General features: G+C 48.2%; 1 protein-coding gene across 1 annotated transcript in view; it reads right to left on the bottom strand.

Annotated features, from left to right (window-relative positions):
* Ptprm (protein tyrosine phosphatase, receptor type M) overlaps positions 1 to 25,141 on the bottom strand; it is a 681,934-nt gene that overhangs the window by 57,725 nt on the left and 599,068 nt on the right. Inside the window, exons 21-22 of the mRNA XM_023720402.1 lie at positions 24,994 to 25,070; positions 20,383 to 20,476 (exon numbers count right to left, since the gene is read on the bottom strand). Coding sequence (XP_023576170.1) covers positions 20,383 to 20,476; positions 24,994 to 25,070 — 171 coding nt within the window. The remainder of the gene's footprint in view (positions 1 to 20,382; positions 20,477 to 24,993; positions 25,071 to 25,141) is intronic.

Here is a 25,141-nt window from a genome sequence, read left to right as displayed (position 1 = left end):
AGCTTTATAGTATAATTTCAGGTCAGGGATTGTGATACCTCCTGGCTTTCCTTTGTTTCCCAGGATTATTTTTGATATTCTGGGTCTCTTCTGCTTCCAAATGAATTTGAGGAAAATTTTCTCTAGCTCTGCGAGGTATGATAATGGTGTCTTAATAGGATTGCACTGAATCTGTGCAACAATTTTGGGAGTGTGGCCATTTTCACAATGTTGGTTCTTCCTATCCAGGAGCAGGGAATATCTTTCCATTTTGTCAAATCCTTTTCAATCTCTCTTCTTAGAGTACTAGGAAAAAAATTATAGCCAACTGTCTTTTTGACAAAGGCCTTCTATCTAGAACATATAAATAATTAAAAAAAACCAGGCTCCCCCAAATTCAGACCTAATCCAAAAATGCACATCTGAGATTAATATATCCTTCTCAGAGGAAGAAATACAAATGGCAAGTAAAGATATGAAAGAAATTTCAACATCATTGGTCATTTGAGAAATGTAAATTAAAACAACACTGAGATTCCTTCACACCCCAGAAAGAATGGCTGTCATCAAGAAGTCAGCCAATAACAAATGCTGATGTGGCTGTGGAAAAAAAGAAATCCTTCTGCACTGTTGGTGGGAGTGCAGACTGGTATAAGCACCACGGAAGTCCATGTGGAGATTCTTTTAAAAGCTAGGATTAGAGTTCCCATTCGAGCCAGCTACTCTTCCTGGGTATTTTCCCAAAAGAACTGAAAACCTCATACAACAGCGATATATGTGCACCCATGTTTGTAGCAGCACAATTTGTCATAGCTGAATCCTGGAAACAACCCAGATGCCCATCAACTGAAGAATGGATAAAGAAGATGTGGTATTTTTTACACAATGGAGTGTTATTCAGTTATAAAACAGGATAAATTTGAGGCCTTTGTCAGTAAATGGATGCAACTGGAAAACATATTCTTACGTGAAATAAATCAGACCCACATGTGCAAACATCATACTGTCTCCTTATTGTGAGAACCTGAAAGAGAAAAATGGAATCTGAAGGGTACAATAGACACTGGGAAAGGGGAATGAGCTTATTCAGAAGGAAAGAGTTACTGGGTTGAGAAGAAGGACAGGCGAGGGAGTAGGGGAAAGAGATTTATCCATGTATGCAAGCAGGATGGTTTGGGCAATTGTACTGTGCAATTCTGCTGCTCTACAGAAAGAAGCAGTTAATGCTTAATGTGTTTCATCTCCTTTTTTCAATTGTACTTTTTCTCTTATTAATTTCTTATGTATTTGTTTATTTTTTCTTTCTTCTTCCAATTTTACATGCATGTATCTGGTAATATGAATAACTGGTTTGAAGACAACACTATGTATTACAACAAATACTGAGAAATTCATGTTAATTTGTTAAGTGAAATTCTGTATCACTTTTAATTTTTTCTGTTTTAATTCCAATTTGTGTTCTCTTAAAAAAAAAAAAAGATATCTTCCTGAGGTTTCAAGCATAACTTGTTTCACTTTCTTTTTTTCTGAAGGATGGAAAATGGAAGAATGTAGGCACTCAATATAGTATAAAGATTTCAAAGCGCAAATGTGCCAAATTATTTTTCTTTTTTCTCTTCAATGTTGCCTTAGTTTCTTCCTTATTGCTGAAACATAGTATGCGACCTCCAGAAGGCAAAGGAGACATTCATTTCCGTTCATAGTTCGTAGAGGTTCAGTCCATAACTAGCTGGCTCCAAAGCAGAGTGGCATGGCAGAGGGACGTCAGAGAGAACAAACAGTTCATGGCATGGTAGCAGGAAGCAGAGAGAGCGAGGGAGAAGGAGGGGGCCAGTCCCGTGCTGGCTACGCCCCTGGCAACTCAACTCTCCACATCGAGTTTAGCCGTGAACTCATCAGTGCACCGATCCGCTGGTGAGTGCCCACCCCATGAGCCCCTGGCCTCCCCAGAGCCCACCTAGGAGCGCACGAGGCTTTGAGGGCACATCTGGAGGCAAACCGCTACTTCAGGTGTGGAAATTTCCGTGCCACCAGGTCAATAACGCAGTCTATTCCCTTCACAACAGCTGGCACGCACAGACCTGTGCCGCGAAGGAAACGTGCAGGGCACCCGCTCATGGGCACCAGGCCCTGGAGGGACATCAACAAACAAAAGGGCAGAAGGAACTAGCGCTCAAGAAAAAAGATGAAATGTAATTAAGAGCATAAGTGAAAATAACTCAAGGCTGGGTTATTGTGTGTACATGGGTCCTCCCATTCATGATAAGAGAGATTTGCATTGTGATTGGGAACCTTGAGCGATGCCTCCTTGGGCCGCTTCTTTTCACATTTGAGTTTCTATGTGTTTCTGTGTTAGCTGAAGCTGCCAGAAAGTCAAGGTCCTTAAAAGCTTGGAGCAACACATTCCAATTTTTTCCCTTTAAAGTAAAGCATAATACCAGTTGGCATTACATCATCCACAGAATAAAATCTAACATCTTCTGAGGAGTTCCGACTTGCCTGCTTGGCATAACTTCGTGTGTTTTATCTCACTGAACTGACAACCCGCCATCCTACCAAGCCGATGCCACTGTTCTCCTCTCCACAGAAAGCAGCGCAAGACAGGCACAGAAAGGTCAGGTTAGTTGTCCAAGGTCACAGAAGTAGTGCGCTGTGAGGTCTTTGCCATCGGTGTGTCACAAGCAACCAAGAGGGGCTCTCTGGACAGGTGTGCACCCTGCGGTACCTTAATCCCCCCAAGGTGGGAGGGGAGCCCCATCTTAGGTCATCGGTGCACATCGAGTCCCCATCTCCCAGTGGCCTGGTCTTCTCACAGGCAGACATCCTGCCCTGTCCTCTCAAGCACAGCAGGCCAATGCCATAGGACAGGACATTTCACACTGTATATGCACAGCCTGGAGCCACTGACGACTTCCAAAAGGGAAGAGCAAAGGGTCTTTTAAAAGATTACTTCACAGCACTTAGCGTCAATGCAGACTCATGCTCCAGCTGACTTGGAGTCCTCCACCCACAACTGTCTTCCACCTAGTTGGCAAAACCTCACCCATCTTAGTTACTCTTCTTGTTGCTGAGACAAAATACCTGATGCCCACAAGTTAAATGAGGAAAGGTTTATTGCAGCTCATGGCAATAGGGACTTCAATCCATGGCTGGTGGCTCCAAGGCAGGGTGGTGTGGCAGAGGGGAAATAGTCCACAGTGCAGCAGGCAGGGGGCAGCAAGCAAGAGGCAGTGGCAGTAGGCCTGCCTTCTTTCTGTCCCTTTATTCCATCGGCTACAGCCCCCTGATTGGTGCCACCGACACCCACAGTACGGCTTCTATTATCCACACCCAGAACCATGCTAAACCCATTTAGTTAGCACACATCCTTAATCCCAGTGCCACGCCCCCAGGTCCAGCCACCTCTGAAAGACTTGACCTATGAGCACAGGAGGATTTATGGGGACATCTAGACACAAGCCTTAGAACGTCCAATACGACTCCAGGTTCAACTCAGCGGCAAAACCTCCAGGCAGGAGCACAGGGAAGGGTTGGTGTGCTGCGTCCGCATGGACAGAGCTTCCTGCCTGCCTCAGGTAACACTTGGTGTTCTGGGTCACATCGAGATGCTCTGGGTTTAGAATGCAATGCCTGGAGCAGCAGAGATGGGAGAGCTCTTTTTTTTTTTTTTTTTTAATAAATGAAGACAAATTTTTCTAGAATGTCCCACTTTTTTTGGGTTAAATCTAGGAAAGAAAGTCGCTTGTATTTTCTTACAGGTTTGGTTGTGTTCTGTTAAAATAGTTCTCCCATCACAGAATACCTATCCTAGTTGTGTCGATGCTCATTTTTGATTGGGAAATACTTAATGTCATCTGTCTCCAGCAAACAAACCTACACGAGCACATGGTGAGACTTAAGGACCAGCCACCTGTGTTTAGGATGCACACATCACTTCAAACCTTCTTGGGGACATAAAAAGGAAGCCTGGAGACCGGTGGCCATGACTGCTGGACAAGCAGCTCAAGGAGGAGGAGGAGGAGGAGGAGGAGGAGGAGGAGTCAGGAAGGGCTTCTATCTGACTATGCAGAAGCAGGATGGGTCTTACACAGAGCAGGAGTTGTGTGACCTTCAGAGGGAGGAATGACTGTCCAGCAGGAGTGTGACTCATTGTCCACTGAGAGGAGAAGGGGGTAGACTATGGGACCTTCATGTGCAGACACAAAGGATTTTGTAAAAATTTTGAGGTTCAGAATTGAAGAGTAGATGATAGATATTAAACAACACAACTGGAAAAGATCAGCCACATGTATAGAAGTGGCTGGTGGTCTAAGCAGACCTGGGGTGCGGACATACACTGCACAAAGTGCAGTAGCTGTGGACTCAGCCTCTAAGTGCCCAGTATTAGCAGCTGGGGGCAAAAAGAGGAGCTGGGACCTGTCCATGGCCAACCAAGAGGATGGAAAGCACAGCGCAGCTGTCACAGGGCCAGGATCAAGATCTAGGCCCCCACTGAGTGTCTGCATGTTCCATATCAGAGATGCACCCTTAAAAAACCTGCATGGGCACGAATGCCAGGGATGGTTCTCTAGGCTGGTAGAGACCAGTAGCAAAAATGTCTAACCAGGGTGGGTCTGGATCTGTGGGACACCAGAAATGTGGCTCAGGTGGCAGTGGGATGGCACCAGGAGAGGGAGCAGTCCTGGGTACAAGGATTGGCCCCAAACTGGGCTTTGTCATCTGCAGGAGTAGATGGGACCCTCAGGGCTCAGGTGAGATTTGGGCCTGGCCAAGGCACCAGGCACCAGGAAGGGTGGGTGTGAGGGCTCCTGTCTGCATGGGCCGGGGAGAGGGGGATGCCCTGGATGGCAGGGTGGAATAAAGGAAGACTCTTGTCCCTAGGGCCCTGGGACAAAGTGAGGGGACCCAGGATCCCTGGGGTCACATAAAGGAGGCACAAGTGTAGGTCAGCCTGCAGGCTGGTGCTGTAGAGCCACGCAGTGTGCACTGCTTCATCATCCAGTGCGTTAAGGTCAGAGGCAGGAGGCACCCTGGGAGCAATGGGCTTGGGGGGTGGAGTGACTTCTCTGGGTCTGCATGGGAGCAAGTGGCAAAGCCGGGTTCCAAGCCAGGCCACCGAGTGATGGCGTTCTTATTCCAGGATGAGGTGGACAACGCCAGTCCTGGAAGGCTGTGATGCGGCTGGAGACAGTGGCCTGGGAGCTAGAGAAGGGGGTGCGTGACTGTCACAGCAAGTGACACAAAGGCAGATAGAAGAGGAGGCACCCTAAGGTGACAGAGCTGCGGAGGAACCAGGGCCTGTCCTGGGACACTCCAGTCAGGCTGGGTTGAGGTCTGTGGCCTGAAGTTCACAGAGTCCGAATCAGAGACCACCGAAGCTGCACTGCGAATGTGGGAAGAGACGAGCCCAAGATTTAGGCCTTCATGGTAAAGCTCTTGCTACGTACATAAAAGTGGCCCTAAAGTTCTGGTCCATTTTGCTCCTGTTGCTGCTGGCGATAATCTGTAATAGTATTATAAAGCCAGTTATTTGGCCGAGAATTAGACAGCCCTTCGGTGGCTTCTGAGTAAGTTTTTATTACAGAACTTGATGTGATTTTTTTGGTATGATACTGCTGTAACAGCTACGTCCATAATTTCACATTTAGTATCTTTTCATTTTTGCAGGCATGAAATGTAAAAGGTAAGATCTGCCGTTGCGTTTTCCAGACGCAAGTGGTATCGGTGACATGGAAACCAGCTGGCTTCTGCATTAATCATTGTTCCCTCACTCGTGTGACGTGCGCCTTTGCTCTCCCCCGAGGCGACGCATGTCCCACTGTGGGATTTTTATGAATACTTTTGGTTTCAGCAGCAGAAAAGGAAAAGCAAAACTAGATGACTTAGTGCATGGGGTGCGATCGGCTCATTTTCCCGAACTGGTAAGAACATCCCAAGAAAATCAGCACTGAAGAGAAACAATAAATCCAGCTAAGGAATGAGAAGCAGGTGCACCGGAAGGTGCTCCATAATGGAGGAGAAAATTTGGGACATTTTATTTTGTCCAAATGCAAAACTAGAGCTGGGAATGGTTCGCCTGAGAGCTGTCTTCAGCTAGCGCTCAGGCGATGCTCTCTGTAAGCCTAGAGCTGCAGGGCTGGGGTTGTTCATCTGTCCACTGGAATGTTAATTGGTGACAAGAAGAGAAAATTGGCATTGCAGCTAAAATAAAACACACCTGGCTGGGGATGTAGCTCAGTGCCAAAGCCTAGCAAGCACAAGGTCCTAAATGTAATTCCTGGAAAAAAAAAGGAAGAAAGAAAGAAAAAACAAAACAAAACAAAAACCACACACCTTTTTTAAGAAGTAGCATCAGAAGTGCTGACTTAAAGAGTGATGTCCAAGGCTGTTTTCAGGTAATAAACGTCACTGGTCCCCACACAAGGACAAGTCCCCTTCTGCAGCTGCAGAATCTCCCCCTGTGTGGCCCTTCACCCCATTTCGTCTAGACTGATGTGCAGCTAGGCGCTCCTCTTGCACTCCCCAGTCAGGCACAGCCCCTCTGCTGTCACCAGTCGCCTCCACTCTCGCTGCACAAAGCCCGGGAGTGGTTTCCACTTCACCGACCCCTTCACCCCTACTTGTCCCCTTAGGCCTATGAGAAGTATGCTCACCACTGCTGTGCATGTACTAGTGGCTCCCTCTCCTCCCTGGGTTCCATGGATCCATCTCCATCCACACCCTCAAAACATGGGGACCCCACACCAGTCCTACCAAGTGACATTTAAGGCAGGAAGAGTGTTAGAAACCAAGCAGAGATGGACGGCTTGTCCAGAAGCACTGAGTTGTCCGGGACCGCTTCATCTCACTCAGCACTGAGGAGTTGTCCGGGACTGCTTTATCTCACTCCAAGCACCTCACCACGGTCTCTTTTCTTGGTTAATAATCTCACTCCCATTTAACTCTTATATTCAATCAGAAATAATTATAGAATAGTTTAAAATGCAAAAAGCACAGTTACACATCCAAATTAACAGCCATGTCATTCCTAAGAAATGCAATGGACCTAGTGTTTTAATTTTAATCTACCTTCCCATTTTACAGATTACTATTATGTGGTGTCTTGGTTCTAATATGGGTTTATTCTGTGGTGATCTGTCGTTGATTCCCCTCTCCCCACATGTTTCTCTATACTATCAAGTTTTTCTTGCATTTACTAGGACACAACTCATGTATTTTCACAGTATTATTACATCTCAAGCCATAGCAAAACAGATGAAAAAGTAGGGCTTTAAGAAAATAGTTGAAAACAAATGACTCAAATATTTTGGCACGTTCTTCCCTTCTCTTATCCAAAACTCCAGATTCTTTAAACAAATAAACAAAATGAAGGAAAATAGTAGCTTTGAGAGCTAAGTTCTTAAATTAGGTTTTTTCCTTTAAAAATCACGTTTTCAAACAACTTGAAACATTTCAAAATAAAAATGCTTACAAGGCCACCCATAAATCCTTAAAATAATCTTGAACATACACACAGTTGTCACCATTTAGATGGATACATGTGGTAATACAATCTCAGACAAAGATTTAAAAATATTTAGAAAATATCTCAGTTGGTCTCATATCATACATGGAATCAGAGAATTTAAATTACATCCATGGCTTTATTTTAAAAAATCGGATCTATAAAAATGCTAGCAGGCTGGGTGTGGTGGTGCCCACCTGTAATCGCAGCACTGAGGCTGAGGAGGCCGGAAGATCGCTGGGATGAGGCCAGCCTGAACTACCTAGTAAAGCCCTGCCTCCTAGAGCTCCTGCCCCCAGAGAAAAGCCAGCACAAAGACTTCTTCAAGGTGACACGAATGTAAACGCTAAGACAAACTTAGAAAAACACTTCTGTTTGTAAAAGAGAAGCAAAATAAGGCCAATCTGATTGTGTTCTAGGATAAGCGCTCTGAAAACCTGCTCATAAATTATGCTGAAAGTTCTCACTGTCTGCTTTGCTTGTGCGGTGTGAGAAGGGAGACTGGGTGTGGCGGAAGTCAGGGGCCAGCGCTGGAGCCAGGCCTTGAGGCAGCTACCTCTACATTTCACTCCTTCTATGTAAATAGGAGATTTTCTGAGGATCTTTCTTTTCTTTGTAAAGAACATAACCACAGCATCATTAAAAAAAAGAAAAAGAAAAAACCAACAACATGGTATCACTTTAAAAAGCACATCACATCACCCATCGCATCACCACAATATCACTTTAAAAAGATTAAGACCTGCAATGCATTCCATGGCCGCTGAATACCAACTGCAAGCCCTCCTCAGGGCAGGCCAGCCTGGCCGCACAGGTATTTCAGCGTGTGGTAGTGACCTCAGGAGTGGCCTGGGGGGACTGTTAGCAGCTCAAAGGCCGTGCACATTTAGGCACCTGGTCAACACTAGTCATGTGGAGGGTGGTGCCTTCAGGGGCTGCTGGAGCCGCGGCACAGCCCCCTGCCCACGCACCTCCTGCTCTCCCCCTGCTCCTGCCACTGCCGCCCTCTTTCGCAGAAGACCACGTTTCCGCAGTGCGTTGTTCTCTAGCGGCTTCTTAGTCTTCCAAAGCTACTCTCTAAAACCTCCCTGTGCAATTCTAATCGCAGAAACACCTGAAATAAAGGCTGCTGAGGGGACGCTGGTGGGCGCTTGGCCTCACACGGTGCTCACTCGGATGGGGCCCCTCCAGCCTTCGGAGCAACCAAGCCTGGCCTCTGACGTCAGGGCAGCAGCAAACCATGCGCCTCCCAGCGCACGGCGCCACCGCTCACCGCCTTTCCAAACCACGTTTACCTTTTGTTTGCAGGTTCACAGTGCCAGTGGTCTTTGTACACTAGAAGAGTGTGCAACATATTGGCAAAAAGTAGGTTTGTGCTTGTATATATCCTTGTGGAAGGAGGCATTAACAGGCGCAGAATGCTTTCGCCTTTCTACAACTATACGGATAGACACTACGCTTGGACCCAAGCCTGGACTTCTGCTACTGAGAGCTGTGCCTTTAAACTCCACAAGCGCAGAATGGTAGAAGTGAGAACCGTGGCTGAGCGGGTTGGTGGGCTTGCTGGGCAGCTGGTCCTGTGGCCTGGGGTCACCTAGCTGCCTGTTTTCTCCAGGATGGAAGCCTTGGCCTCCTTACTACACATGTTTACATACATGAAGAATTTTACAGTCTGCACTCCAAGATCTGATTGTGACTGTGCTCTGTAAGCAGAGGGGTGCTAATGAGCAAAATCTGGACAGGGCGAGCTCCTCACAGGGCTTGTCCTTGGAATTGAAACGTTTCACAGCATTTCTGGAAAGCTCATCTGCTTAAGTCGACCACTGTCTATGTGGACCACGGTCAGCCCTGCTTCAGAATCAGGCCGCTGTGACAGCACCCAGGTGCTTCCAGCTGGCAGTGACACTGCGGTGTTTGGGATGCAAAGGCTTCGCTGTTCTTGAGCAAGGAGGCAGGATGACACATGCGGACAAATGAGCTGTGAGTATGAGGCTACAGACGGGGGTGGAAGGCAGGCAGTGCGTGGTGACAATCTCCTCCACAATGCAGAGACACGGTTGCTGCTTCTGCAGGGCCCTCTGGCCCCCAATCCCTGGCATAGGCTGTAGGACAGTGTGTGGGGAGCAGGAGAAGGTTTGAGCCTCAAGAGGGAGGCAGACAACAGAGATCTGTGTCCAGGACAAGAGACCCCTCTGGCTTCTGCTTGGAGCTTTCATCAGCATTGGTTTCCAAAGAAACTCAGCCTGAGCTGGGGACCTGTGCATGCTGGGAAGATAGGCACAGAAAGAAGGTGATCGGGGGAAGGAGAACCGCAGCCTGCGGGATGGAGGCTTTGGTGACCCAAAGGACCTGGCTGCCTTCTGTCAAGGAGAAAGAGTAGAGGGGAAAGTCTCTATTCATACGCTTCAGGGCGACTGCTGGAGAAATAAAAGCTTTCATTAGTTTCTATCTTCTTTAATTAAGCTTCCCTCAGTACACAAGTGGGACCCTCTTTTATTTAAGAGAAAAGAGAATAAATCTAATAACTGAATAAAATAGAGATAAATTGGCTCCCCAGACACAGGCCAGCACAGGCAATCTCAGATGTTCAATGGCGGCACAGGGCAAGCTCTGAGAGAAGACAGGAAGCCAAAGTAACTCAGGGTAGCAATGGTAAGAGACTCCACAAAGTGCTTCCTGCTGGGCAAACCTGAGCAAAACTGTCCGCGGTGAAAAGTGTCAGGACAAAGGGCTCGTGGTCTATACTCGGTCTCATTTGCACCTGGCTAGTGGGGAAGAGAAAACATCTAAAGACTTCGCGCGCCCAGTGCTGCAGAGAGCCATACCCTTGTCAGGAAGGGCCGTCTCCTACACACAGCCCTCAGGGTGTAATTCTGGGTCACTGTTGTATCTCCCACTCAGATGCAACCTGGCCCCGGTAGGTGCACAGAAACAGCTTGGCTTGGGACCAGGCAAGTTATGGAGCAACGGCTTTGCTTCGGAAGGGGCCATGGTGCTGGCGGCCCAGGGAAGCCAGCACTGTGGACCCTACATGGGCGTCCAGTTTTAGCTCTACTCTTTCCCAGGAATGAACTTGAAGGAAGATGTGGGTTTCTGTGTCTCTGTTTCTTATTTCTCTGGTGAACAGCAGACTCCTTAGGGGAACAAGTCTGTCTCCTCACATTGGTTGTCTCCTAAACTGAGTACTGCACACACTCCACAAAATTATGAATTTTGCACACAGGGTTCATGTCAACATGCATGATAAAGATCACTCAGATCAATTTCTGCTCAAAGTTTCAACTATTTTAACTACAAAAGAAGGCAGCCAGACCATGAGAGTCCAAAGGTTTCTACCAGCTCTAAAGGGATCTACGGTTTTCAGCTTCACCTGCGGCACACAGCTAAATTCCTGCTGAAGAGTTAAAAGCAAATTGCTTTAGACTTCACATGCAGGTGAGGCCCTGGGTATTCGTCTCTTTGTGCCTGAATTCTGTCACTTAACATGATGTCCTCTTAGTATATTGATGTGGTCGCAAATGGAAAGATTGCTTCTTTTTGTTAAAAGTGGAATGATATTCGCTGTGTGTCTACATACACCACAGTCTTACAATCCGTTCATATTGATGGGCACTTAGGTTGTTTCAATGCCTTTACTACTATGGCCTGCGCTTTAATGAATATGTATTATATATTTCAAACAGCTAAAAGATAGGATTGTAAATGTCCTCATCATGAAGAATGGTAAACATGTATAGCGCTGGTGTGCTTCTTACTCGGATTTGACCATTCCCCAGGGAATACATGTATTGAAACACTCCATATCCCATAAAATACTTCAAAATAGGGTCAAATGTAACAAATTGGAAAAAAAGAGTATTTAAGATAACTGAAAAGTGGGCACCTGCTTAACAACAGGACAACATCTGTCTGTGACTCATTCTGTGTCAGTGCAGTTTATCTGGGTTACACTTCCACACACAGCACCCTATATAGCATAGAGGGATTCAAATTGGCATGATCTGATTTTAGCCTCATGTTTCTTATTTTGAGTGCTGGGGATTGAACTCGGGCTTTGTGTACGCTGGGCAAGCGCTCTACCACTGAGCTACAGGCCCAGCCCTTTGGCTTCTGCTTTTAATCTGTGAGCTGTCTGGCATGTTGTCACTGTGAAGAATTGTTTATTTGGAGCAAAGGGCTAAGAGATGCCTATGACACTGACCATTTGAAAAATTGTTACGTGAAATCAGACACCTAAGTTTAAATAAAGCATGGCTTCTCTCATAAGAAAAATCCAAAGTATAAAACAAGATTAAGGAAGAAAATAAAAACCAGATAATAGGAAACAGGGAGATTGATTTTTTCCAATAGGAAAAGGGACAGAGAGAGGGAGGGAGGGTGGAGGGGAGGGAAAGAAGCACACAGAATGAAGATGTGTCCTGCACATGCGCCAGCGCCCAGGGGGATGGAATCGTTACGGATCACAAACATGGGCTAATAAAAACTGGCTCCTATCTTTGGAACTGAACCCAATGATGAGAAGCTATTGGGTAAAAGGAGTTTCTGGGCAAGCGGTCCAGCAGTATTGTGTATTCTGTCTAGCAGAACCACAGGTGATGGGGAGGTGCAGGCAGACCTTGCCCAGCAGGGTCCTGGCCTGGTGACTGGAAGCCTTTGCCTCATGAGGGGGCCACTGTTTGCCTGTGTAGAGATCATATTTGCCCAAAGCCTCCCCGTGTAATACTTGAACGAGAGATGACTCCATTTCACTCGGTACTGATCCCAAGCGGGACACAAGACATGAACCCAAACATCATTACAGCCCATGGACCGTGCAGGGACACCTTAGCTGGGGGAACAATGAGCGCCATAGAATTTTCTCTCGAAGAGCCAGCCACATTAGTACCACAAGAATGAAAAAAAAGAAGTTGTTTACAAAAGCTGAGATTTTGATTTAAAAAAAAAGTTCTTTCAACTCTACTGAGAAATAATTTCAAGTGTTCATCTCCATCTGGAGGCCGGAATGCAGCAGACAAAAGCTTCTTTATAGAGCGTGTCACACTCACATCAACGCCCGAGAACTCTCAGCTCTGAGAACAGCTTGCCCGGGAAAGCGAAGGGAACTATTCAAAGCACGGTTATTTACTGCTCCAGAGGTCTGCAGGGGGATTTGGAGCTGGAAAAGTGTAAACCATATTTATCTTTCCGAGATTCTTTATTAAAATTGTCCACAGCATACATAGTGTGTAGAGAACAACAGACAGAACAAGTTGCCGGAGCGCTTTCACTGGCCGAAGCCCCACGAGTGCCTCCACTACACACCCGCGCTCTACTTCGATTCTTTTCATTGCGAGGTTTGCCTCTAGCTGCACGTCTCTGGAGGAAAGGTTTGGGTTTCTCTTCTTCTAAGTATGGGTGAAGTCGGAATAGAATCAGGACAGAACTGATTCTGTCGGGCGTATGGGGTATTTCTACAAACAGGGTCCAGGCAGAGCCAAACCACACAGTTTAACTGAACAGACTATCTCCAAAGCTAGGGCTTCACAGGCAGTGGCAGGAAAGTTTCCTCAGTGTAGGCATTCACTGAGAGACGAGTAGTCACAGAGGCTGGCAATGACACCAAGAGCCTGGGGGCAGAGGCTCCGTGAGGCCAACGTGATGCACCCTTTCCGCGCGGCTGGGGCGCTGCCTGGCTTCCCAGTGCCTGGGCTTCCTCCCGTGGTGCCTCACTCATTCCATCTTCCCATGGAGCATCTCCATTGTGCCGGCCGCCCATCAGGCAGCCGGTACCTATTTTCTGCTGAATCAGTGAATAAACTGGGCCACCCTTTCTTCCAGTGCCTGGTCCCGAAGCAGCCTCTGCCAGGCCTTTTCACCGTTTCTGGCTGCAGACACGAGGCCCTGCCAGGGGCTCAGTTCTGCCTGATGGGGAGCTGTGTTTCTCACTGCAAAGGATGGCTGGTATCTTGTTTTCCATAACCATTCCCCAGTTCCCTCCAGGGGTGCTCAGCAGTCTCAGATTCGGCCCTGAGTATGGGGTATTTGCATCAGAGGCAGGTGGGAGAAGGCCAGCGGTCCCCACCAGGCTCTGTCTCAGGAGGTTGCGCTGTCTCTCAGGAGGGGCGCAGCTCCCACGTGCACGGTGTTCTGGTCGGGCTAAGCCCCACTCTACGCCCATAGTGAACACAGCCCTGCGTGCCTAGGCTTGCGACCCTGAGCAGGTCGTGGTGTCGCGAGCCTCTGCCTCGGTTTTCCCATCTGTAAGCTGGCAGTGAGCCCTTTCCCGATCCTCCATATCCATGTGAAGGCGAGTTCCTGCCAGTCCAAGTCAAGCCAGAGGCTGCGTGTAGCATGCAGACGGCACCCTGGCACGCGGGCAGCGCTGCCTTGGGTGTGACTGCTGGTCCTCGAGCCCCAGGCCTCTGCCTGGCCGAGTAGGCCCAGGCGCCTCCTGCAGAGCGTGCTCCGCTCTGGGCCCAGGTCTTCCAAGCCCATGTGGCACAGGTGGCATTCCGGGTCAGCCCTCCTCTTACCACGTGAACAGCTTCTAGCTCCTCTAGCTTCTTGTTACTGAGAATATTTTATAACAGAAATGCTAAAATAGTTGAAAAGTGACTGGGTGCTAAACTTGTAGGAGCAAATGGAAAATAATAACATGGGCAAGAAAACTCAGCCTGTGACAAACAGGCAAGCCCAGGCCTCGACTGGGCCCGGCTCAAATCACTAGGAAGCCCGGCGCTACCTCAGGGTCTCTCCTAAGAACTTAGGGGAGTGAACATGTTAGTAATAGCTTCTTCAGAACAGTAAACTTTTTGATGCACTAAAATGCACTGGAGTACTCATACAAAATGAAATCTATGGCTTCTTCCCCACCCCGAAGAAGAACGCGTTATCATTACCAGGATTACGTCCGTACAGGGCTCGAGCCCAGGGCCTCCACTCGGACGTGCTTCCGCAGCTCTGTTTCATGTTTTACTCTGAGACAAGGGCTTGCTGAGTGGCTCAGGCTGGATTTGAACTTTGATCCTCCTGTGCCAGATGAAGGCAGGCACCACTGCACTGGGCCAGGAGCACGGCTTCTTTTTGTTTTGTTGCCTGAAAGGCAGATTGGGGCTACATTTCCTGTTTTATGCCCAAATAGCTTTAGTTTCTGATCAAGGTGAAGTTTGGGGGTTTTTTTGGCACCAGGGATCAAACTCTGCACCTTGCACTTGCCAGGCAGGTGCTTATGCTGCTAAGCTATCTCCCTGGCACAGGGCGAAGTTTTTAACTTGAGTTCTATGGGGCAGGAGGTAATTCATGAATAGGACTGGGTATGTGTATGTCCAGGTACCATCTGAAAGTCTACAAAATGTAGTGGTCATGGCACATATGAAAGTTTCTGTCTGTAGGAAAAGTTTCTTGATTCTGCCAGCTGTTGAAAGAGGTTTGGTGTCTCCCAGAGGCGGGCCACTACTGGGTCAGAGCATTCCTGGCTCGACAGCCCACAGAGGACATGGTACAAGCATCTCTGCGTCCCCATGTGGGCTTCAGTATGCTTCTATGGGTCTCAAAGGTGTACAGAATGACCCACAAACTCAGGAGACGGTGTAGCAAGATCCAAGCTAAGATCCGGTGGATAAAGCACTGTCAAACCAGCCCTGCTCAGAAACAGGGGTGAAGCAGGGCGTGACCCCAGAGGACTCAGAGGGGTGAAGCAGGGCGTGACCCCAGAGGACTCAGAGGGGTGAAGCAGGGCGTGACCCCAGAGGACTCAGAAGGGTGAAGCAGGGCGTGACCCCAGAGGACTCAGGTGTGGCTTTTTAGTCTGGGCCAGACGCTATCACATTTAAGGTACTTTTAATTAGCAGATACCTTCCCATTTGACTGCATCACAGAAAAAGGACTTTTAAAACATGTGGTACAGGGAGAGATGTCATGACCTAGCAGGAAGGGACTGTGTCTCAGTCATTTTAGGAAAGAGTAACTGTGGTTTGAGGGGTGATCAGGTAGCAGACAGGACTCAGAGCCTGGCCTGAGCCACATCCCATGGGACTTGCAGTACCCATGCCACTCTGAAAAGGCTTGCTTAGAAAGGGGACCGGCAAGAGGTACAGCTGGAGAGAAGGAAGAACATCTTACCTTTTTTTTGGTGTTTGGGCTTGAACCTAGGGTCTAGTACCTGCCAGGCAAAGCTCTACCACTGAGCTACACTGCAGCTGAGGGCCACCTTGGAAGGTGCTCCAGAACAGCAGCTGGATACTCCAGAATAGCTAGTAGGGAGGACCTTAATGCACCCAACGTAAAGAAAGGCAGAGTATCTGAAGTGACAGATGTGCCTATTACCCTGATCCGAACACTTCACTCTGTATGTGTGTATTGAAATCTCGTACTATATGCTACACATCTAATTAATATGTAGGCATTAAAAATATATCACAAAAATTAAAACAAATAATACCAATGCCAAGGAGACTACCGGGTGCAGATCTTTAGTCTGGACCTGAAGCTGTCACACTGAAGACAATTTCAATTATTATGTGCAAGACAGAAAAAGAAGAATCGAGGAAGAGGGCGCTGGCTCTCAGTCATGCCGGCTCAGGCTCACCATGTTCTCGTCCGCAGCTGCCTTGCACTCTCTCCTGAGTATGGAAAGCTGGATTCTCTCATAGTCAGTTTCAAAAATGAAGATCAACAATGAAAAGAACCCACCCCAGCTGCCGTGGCCACCCGCGATGACCACAGTGAATGGTGTCTGCGTGCTCTTCCTCCAAGGGCTGTGTTAGGATGTGAAACATGACTGACTCAGCTCCTGGCCCCGCTACCGTCGCCTACCCCTCGTCCAGAGCCGGTAAGATCCAGCTCTGCCTGGCTGCAAGCACGCAGTAACAGGCCCCACTTCCTCCCCTCAGTGCCCTGGTGTGCTGTCATGAATCCTGAGTGTTGCGGCTGCCTTAATGTCTGGTCACTCAGGTGCGATGACGTTAATATCGGGCCATCGACGCATGAGCTGTCAGACTGACAACGACCAAGGAGAGGAGACAGGAAGAGCACCCTGCAGAAGCAACAGATCTGGCTTGAGTGGGATCTTGCAATTTGCAGAAATATTACCGTTTTCATCAAAGGTCAATGGGAGGGACTGGTAGAAAAATCAATAGATTTGAGAGAGTTAAGAGGCTCAATACATAAATTCATGATATGGTCTCTGTATTGAAGGAACGTGGTGAAAATCTGTATAATACTATCTCTTGGGAAGAAAATCGGTTGTCATAAATTGGACCATTCATGTAGGTTCAGAAGTTCTTACTGTGAATAGATTTTTAAAGAATTATCTCAGTGCAAAAGAGCTAAGAAAGGGCAAGGAGAGATTTAAAAACGGCACCAAGCTGTTAGGCATACTAACCTGTCTCACTGGCTTCCTAGCGTGGGGTACTGATGTTTTCTAAGGGAGGGTGCTCTGAGACATGTTCCACCTGTCCCCAGTGATGTCTGGATTGTCACCTACCTGCAGCACTGGACCCTGAGGCCTTTAGTTACACGATGTTTGTGGCATCCCTTAGCAAAGTGATTCTAGCCTCCTGATCTTAGCAACATGGTCCGATGCACTACTGTCATACATACAGTCCTGACTGAATGTCAGATGACAAATATCCCTTCATTTCTTCCTGCCTCCTGCACCACCAGCAGGGATGAAGCGCTGCTGATGTGAGAGTCCAACCGCAGCCCACCCCGCACTGGGGAAAGGCCACGCGGTCTGGTGAATGGGCACCAGGCACGCCCTTCTCCGTGAGGGGCAGAGACACTCTCTGGCCACTGATGCTGTCTGCCCCGCCACGGTGCTCTGCAGTGTGTGAGCTTGGTAACACCTCATACAGGGCACAGCTGAAGACGCCTTCTCTGTGAGTGCCATCCAGACTAATTCTGCAGAAAGGGCTCTAGTGATATTTTCCTTTAAAGTATAAGCTCCTTTGAGAGAGAGGCATGGAGAGAACAACTAAGAGAAGCCCGTGGAGGGGCCATGCGTTGATTCGGGGGCTCTCGATCTCTCCCTCTGCTGGGTGTCTAGTTGCATTAATCTGGAGGTCCCTGGTTTGTGAGAATGGGATTTAAGTTTATGTTCACACTGTCCAGGAAAACATGGGTTGTTAAGGTTACTGGAGAGATCAGAAGCTCAGGAGTATTTTGGATGTTTGACAATTGAATTGTCACATGAGTTTATTTAAGAAGGCTAATTCCAAATTATAAGCAAATATATTAAATCAGATATTACGATGTCTGCATTATAAGATGTCTAAAGCCGTCAGAAGGTACTTTACAGATCTAAGACACTGTCCCTCTAAAGGCAGAGGCAGCGTCTGAAGGTGCCCTGGGTTAGACCCCAGGGTCCTTGTTCCGTCCCTGGGCCAGGCTTGTGCTCTGTGAAGATCCCAGCAGCTCCCATGCAGGACCTGCCTTGCTCCTGTTCACAGACACTACACAGAAGACTGCACTAGAAAGTGGCCTTGGAAGGAGTCATTGCTGATCCCATGGCACAAAGGAGGAAAGGCATTGGGAGGTCAACCAGGTCATCTGGACCTGGGTACAGAGTGCCCGATGGTGACACAAGGCTCTGGGCATTGGTGTGGCAGTGGGAACTGGACAAGCCAAGACGACAGTGTCTCTACAACTGCCACATCTAGGGCTTTTCCACCCACTGCCTCCCTGTCTGACACTGTCATAGGGAATAGCCAAATGTAGCTATTTACATGGGTATTAAAATGTAAGATTCAGTTATCGTTTGCAGTAGCTGTAGCTCAGGGACAGTCATCCCTCATCCTTGGAGGTCGGTGCTAGGACCCCTGAGGATATGAAAGCCTGCAGATGCTCAAGCCTTCTACTCACAGTGCTGGTGCCTCCTAAGGTCAATGCACACCCTTCAGTACACTTTAAATCCACTCTGGGAGACTTATCACCCCTCATGCAATGTAAATGCTATGCAAATGGCTGCCGAACGGTACAATGGTGGGAGAAGGTGTCTGTACATGTTCACTATGGATGTATTCTCCCCCTGGCATGTTCTGTCTCCCCTGGCATGTTCTGTCTCCCCTGGCATGTGGAACTGCAGATGCAAAGGGCTGAGTGCACGCAGTACCCCCGTGTGACTGGTGGCTGCCATATTGGACCAAGCAGCTCTAGAACAACTCTGCCACTGCAGGAAGTCCTAATGGACAGTGCTGCTCCGTGTTTTGAAATCCTCTTTCTGGCCACCACAGCCTCTTCAGCCCTGACTCTTGTCAACCAAACTTGGCCTCCATCCATTAGTGCTTTCTGCTCCCACGGCATCCCAGGCCCCTCTGGTCTCCCAGCCCGGGTGTTCCTGGCATCCTCAGTTCCCTTGCCCTTGACTTCCTGTTGTGCACCCCTCCCTGCTAAGCCCTGACCTTTGGGGGGTCATAACTTTTTGATTTCCCTGCTCCTGTCTCTGGGATGTAAGGCTGCTACGAGGTGGATCTGGAAGGCCCTCAAAGGCCCATGAGTCCACGTTTCAGTCCTCAGGTTGGTGCTGCTGGGAGCGATGTAGGTCACTGGGGCTGTGCACCTGAAGGGGACACTAGGACGCCATCCTTCCTTTTCCTTTATCTTTTTGCTTCCCCACCATAAAGTCAACAGCTTCCTCTGCCAGCTACTCTTGCCACGATGTCCTGTGGGGCTACAGGTCCAAATTAATGAGGCCAACTGGCCATGGGCTGAAACTTCCAGAATGATCAGCAAACCCTTCCTCCTCAGAAGTGGAGCATCTTACATACTTAGTTATAGTAACAGAAAACTTACAAGCACAAATATGCTACTGGAAAGAACAGAATCAAATGGAAGAACATGGGGTCTTCTACCTTGATGGACAATATCAAGGTACTGTGTAACTGTCCTTCAGTTCATCTCATAGTGATTCCCTAAGCCCTGGGCTCTCTTGGGATCCTCCCTCTTCATAGGTGACCTAATTCATGGGCAGCAGGGGTGGCGACAGGGCAACCACTGACATAAGCTTCCTCAACATCGTCTCTTGTTTTCTTCCAGGCTCCTTCAGCCGGAAGCCCCACCTCTATGCCCAGTGGGGAGCAGCCTCCCCAGCTTCCTCATCTGCTATGTTTCAGGTCACGAGTGACTCCATTAACCTCTTATGCACTCTGAGAGTTTCCAGAAGCTCAGCACTTCTGGAAAGTGGTCGGATCCTGGGCACCTAGCTCCTCCCTTCCCTCTTCTTCTCTGCTTCCTGAACACCGCCATGACGTGAGCAGCCTTCCTGCGGGCTGTCCTTCCACCGTGCTGTTTTGGAGCTCACCCCATGGGCTCGTGAGTGAGCTTACTGAAACTGCAAGCCAAAATAAACCTCTCCGCCTGTAAATTGTGGGTGCTGGGAGTTTTGTCCAGAGATGAAGAACGTAACAGACGCCTCTTCTCGCGCCACCTTACCATGCAGAGGCCCTACATCCTATAACAAGGCTGCTTTGGGCCATCCCTGAAAGCAACCCTTTTCTCTTCCAAATTCTTCTACTAGTGTAGATATATTTCCTACAGAAATGACCAGGTTTGCGACTACTGGCTTCTATGCAGTTCACCTTGCATCTTCGCCCTAAATACCACTGTGAGAAGGGGCCGCTAGCTGGATCTGACGGGCACCCAGCAGCAATTATCCTTCTTTCTACAGAGTGACTCGGTACATATTTATTGAATGGATGCATCTATATCTGTATTTGCAAGCAGACTCATTCCCAGGGTAGAGAGACTGAATTCAATAATGAATAATGAACACATTCCTTCAAATGATCTCCGCATGAGATTCCAGCTAAATGGTTGCAGCAGAGAATTTCTGACGGGAAACTGAGGGCGTGAGTGGCCATGGCCAGAGCGGTGAGAGACTGCAAGCACAGTGTGCTCCTGTGGGAGGGCGGAGTGAGCACGACACGAGAGGCCGGCAAGAAAGCAACCCAAGAAAGACATCAAAGCTGAAATGAACTTACCTTGGGTAGCGATATAATGATTGGGTCGATGGTAGCCCTAAAAATAAATGAGAAAGAATATTTGATAAATTTAAAATCAATAAGTAGCACAGAGGTCACACGCCAAGTCTGCAGAAATGAATGCACACACAAACACCAAGAGTCGCATCACTTGAAAGCTCATTGCTGGGCCGGAGACCATTGAGTTTCTCTCACTAAGCCAAGGTCCATCCACTGCAGCTGCTCTGATGTGTGCCAGAGCTGTGAGTAACTATCGCCTGTCGGCTGTAAGACGCTGAATGAGCGATAAACGCTAACAACTTACGGACCTGCTGAATACCGTGACTGCCACTCTTATTAAAGTGCAAGTGGGCTGGGAGGGGAGATCGAATGTCACTCGTGATTTGGAGGCTACTGGCAGTGTGCCAGGGGCTCAACACATGTCCTGTTACCTCAGTACAGACAGCTACATCAATAGTACTACTCAGGGCCATTCTTAAACACGGCTGATACCACGATAGGACGCTGTAGCAGAGGCTAGGAATTTAGAGAGACAGAAATTCTGCAAACCGCTTCCTTTTACCATGACCTTATGAAAAACAGGAAAGATGAAATTTGGTCCTGAAGAGGAACAGGCAGCAAAGAAACTATGATAAATGTCTGGGAGCCATACCACCAAGTCAGGGAACGATGACCCCAGCAACTCACTATACCATCACAGCACTTAGAACTTCCCATTGTGTCCCCTAGCACTGTCTCAGATACCGTGCCCAAAGCTAGCTGGAAAATAGGAAAAAGAAACTGGGGAGGAAACACAGATCTCTCAGATACTTTAAATATGTATCTGTTAGGCTATTTTTGCTCTGAAAAACAAGACAAGTGCAATGAATCACAAAAGCAAACATTCTTGCACACAACTCAACTTTTGTAGGCTTTAAGTTATAGTACTGTGACCAATACTGCACAGGACTTCAGACAATTATGCGTTTCCTGTTACTTCGTACATCCCCCAAGGGCAAGAACTTTATCTTCCTTACCTGCTCTCTCTGTCCAGTACCTACGGAGGTGCCTCACAGATGGGAGGGACACACTTAAGGAGCTGAAGTAACTCAGCCATGAAAGAGCCACCAGAGCCACGTCTCAGTCCTCAGCTACCTGACCTACTCACCTGGAGTGCCACGGATCCCTCTAGATGCTTTCTTTGCTCGGTTCTGGGACCTGACTCCCCGCTGGTCCCTCCCTCCCTGGCCACCCAGCTCAGGCTCCCTGCCTGGTTCTTTCCCTGCTGCTTGTCGGTGACAGTGGCGTGTCTAGATCTTGGGTGTTTTTTCCACCTACACTTACTCCTGTGGTCCTCTGATCCAGTCCCATGGGTCCAATGTCATCCGGATCCTGGTGCGTCTTATAGTCTTACTGCCAGCTTAGCTCTTTTCCTTGAAATGTTAGCATGTGTCAGTCGCCAACACTTGCACTTGGATGTGGAATGCAGGCTTACAGCTGAACATGTCTAACCCTTAACTCATTTCCTTCCAGCTGCCCCCAAATCTGCTCCTCCGCACAGCTATCTTCTGAGAGAATCGTACTTCCATCTCTCCAGGGCAGCCTTGGCCCTCTCTTCCTTCCACTTTGTGGTCAGTCTGCCAGCAAACCCCTGTGGCATGGGCTTCACGCTAGCTGTGGACCCTACCATTTCTCCTCCTCCACTGTTTGAGTGTGGCCAAGCCTCCTCGGTATCCCTCAGGCCACTTCACTTCCATAGCCACCCAGCAGTCTCCCTGCTGACCAACTGCAGCCTCTGCTGGGCAGCCAGGTCTCTTTCCAACCCTCCGATGATGGGCTTGTTCCTTTTGCTGGCTGCTACCTCACTATGCCTTCCTTACCCCTTCTTCAGTCCACTCCACCCACCCTCACCCGCTTGCTCTCCTTCAGATCCACCTCTCGAGCTCCTCAGCCGGGCCTGTGCTCAGGCTGATGGTCCGCGATACCTGCACAGCTCCACCCCTCATCGCCTTCCCGGACTCCAGCTGCTTTGCGCTAGAATGCAGCTCACGCACACGCCTGGCGCATCAATGCCCTGGCACATTAACGTCCCACAACTTCAGCTTCCCCCGCAGCACGTACCACACATCATACGTGGTAGGAAACTGACATATTTACTTCCTGCCCATTTCTCTCAACTAGATCATCCGCTCCATTAGGTCAGGGGTTTTCATTTTTTAAATTTTATTTTAAATCTGCTTGGCTCACAGTTACAACTTCAGCACCCAGAATAGTAGCTGATGCATAACAGGTATGGCATGAGATCTTACCAACTCTGTGAATTACGAGCAGTGGGTATAAAGTGAACACGCCTCCACTGGGCATTTTCATTACTTTATAGTCTCACGTGTGCCATTTCCTGGGATGAAACGCTTCTGCCCTCTGTGCCTCTACACCACTACCGTGGAAAGCCTCATGCAAAGCGTCTCCTCCGCAGTGCCTACGCCCATCTCCCTCACTCCTTTAGAGGGCCTTTTCTCAAACACTGCCAGGTGCACGCCAGGGGCAGCGGCACAGAGATGAGAAGGGTCTTCTGCACTAGAGGACCCCTCAGGGATCACAGGGGGCAGGGTGGGGAGGGCGGCACAGTGCCCTGGCCTAGAGGGGACGGGGAAAGACACTGCAGGTCCTCTCAGGTCACACTGTGTCACTGTGGGCAGAAGGAGCTGGGTCTCAGGCATCTCTGGGAGCTGCCCTGAATGGAGGCAGGGGTAGTGCTGGGCAGGAGATATGCTCCTAGGGTGCCAGTGAAGACATTCTGCTTTGACACAAACAACTGTAAAATCAAACCGTAAGTGGGTGTGATACAACCCCTGTTAAAACGGTTTAGGGCCTTTGTGGACGAATAGGGTATCAACAGTCCTTTCAGTCATCATCCTGTGGCCCTCCCCACAAGTCTGTAAACTGTCAAGTTCTTACAGCTAGCACCAAAAGCTAACAGGCTTATGCTCATTTTCAGGTAACTCTTTCCTAGATATTATGATGCTAGTTACTTTTAGGCAATTAACGTGGTTATTATATCACATATTGCTATTTTCAAAGTAGTTGTGCAGTTTACCAGATACAAGCGTGTAGAACTGATCAAACAATATAAGCACCAACTGCTCCTTTCTGTGAACTAATAGAAATTAATAGTGCAATTGTCCTAGCTATCTTATGTCTGTCTATTTATATACCTACCTTTTTATTTTGTTTTACCTCGTTCTTTTTTTCTCCTTTTCCCCATCCTACTTGTTCTTTCCTTTTGAGCAGTTTCTTTCCCTTCAATACCAATTGTACCTTATTTATTATAAGCTACTGTCAGGCACCTATTGGATCTTATTTACTCTTTCAGTTTCTTACACCAGGGAGACAGTATGGTGTTTATACATGCGAGTCTGACCTACTTCCCTTGTGAGTATGGCCTCCAGTTACATCCATTTACCTATGCAAGCTTGAGCTTATCTTTCTTTAGCATCTGAGCCATATTCAATCAAGACAGCAGAGCAGTCCATATCCATGCTGCATACCGCTTGCTGAGATGCTCGAGACCAGGATTTGGGGTTCTAGATTTTGGAACAGATGCATACATGCGACAAGGCATCTTGGTGGCGGGACTCATGTCTAAACACAAAGTTCATTTTTGCTTCCTGTACAGCCTCTACACACAGCCTGGAGGTAATTTAATTTTGTGTATGACACAAAGCTCATGTAACAAGGTAGAAGTGACACGGTATGGAGGGGTCTTTTTCCCATGGGAACACTGAAAAAATTGGGTAGGTGTTCCCCTGGGTTCTGACAGTGACCTGTCATATGAGGTCAGATGTGGAATTTTCCACCTGTGCCATCATAGAGGTGCTCAAAAAGTCTCAGCTGCTGGAGCACTTGGCTTTGGGGATTAGGGATGCTTCACTCGTGTGTGTAAAAGCTACCCTGGCAGTGCCGGAGGCTTAAGAAACCATGTGTCTTGGGAACCACAGGGAGCTGAAATCCGTTTCATGTACTCAGGCCTTGCAGGGAGCCACAACTTTCCCTTGATTTTTTGGGCTACTTTTGATTTCATTCATTCTTTCAACTGAAAACATGCTGTCTCCTGAAGAATTTATCCTAATGTAAGACATTAAGTTAACATGATGCAGAATGAACAAAGAGGCCATCTTCAATAATTGAACAGCCTACATATTTAATGACACGCCTTGCTTGCGCTGGAAGTCCTGGCGAACAGCTGCAGATGACTTTGAAGGCAACTTAAAAGTGCACTGATGACAGGAGGTGGCGAGTCACTGCATCAGGAATTAGACAGTTTTGTCCTATTAATATGCAAACATATTTTTTAAGAGTGCCGAATAATTACAAATTGTTGACCAAAACAACAAAAAAATGAAATAACAATTTCCTAGTCTGTAAAAGCATGAAATGGCAAAGCACTACCAGGCAATACACAGGAAGAGGACCGTATTCGCATGCTTGTTCTCAGGCCGGGTCTGACACCTGCCCACCCAATCTGGTGGTGTGCATCAGAACGGCTGGGCCTATCAGCAGTTTCGGAGCACTTACATCGATGTAATTCCCGTTGATGTAGTCTGAGTTGGTGTCTCCTTCGATCGTCTGCAGCCTCACCCGGGAATGGTCATCTGTGAAGGAAAAGGAAAACGCCGCTGAGGAAGGCCACTGCTAGGCTGCGGAGCACACTGCTTGGAGGCCC

Source organism: Octodon degus, unplaced genomic scaffold (assembly GCF_000260255.1).
Source record: "Octodon degus isolate 3935 unplaced genomic scaffold, OctDeg1.0 scaffold00075, whole genome shotgun sequence".
Classification (NCBI taxonomy): Eukaryota; Metazoa; Chordata; class Mammalia; order Rodentia; family Octodontidae; genus Octodon; species Octodon degus.
The sequence above is the reverse complement of the archived record's forward strand: the minus strand, read 5'-3'. Positions and strand labels throughout refer to the sequence as shown.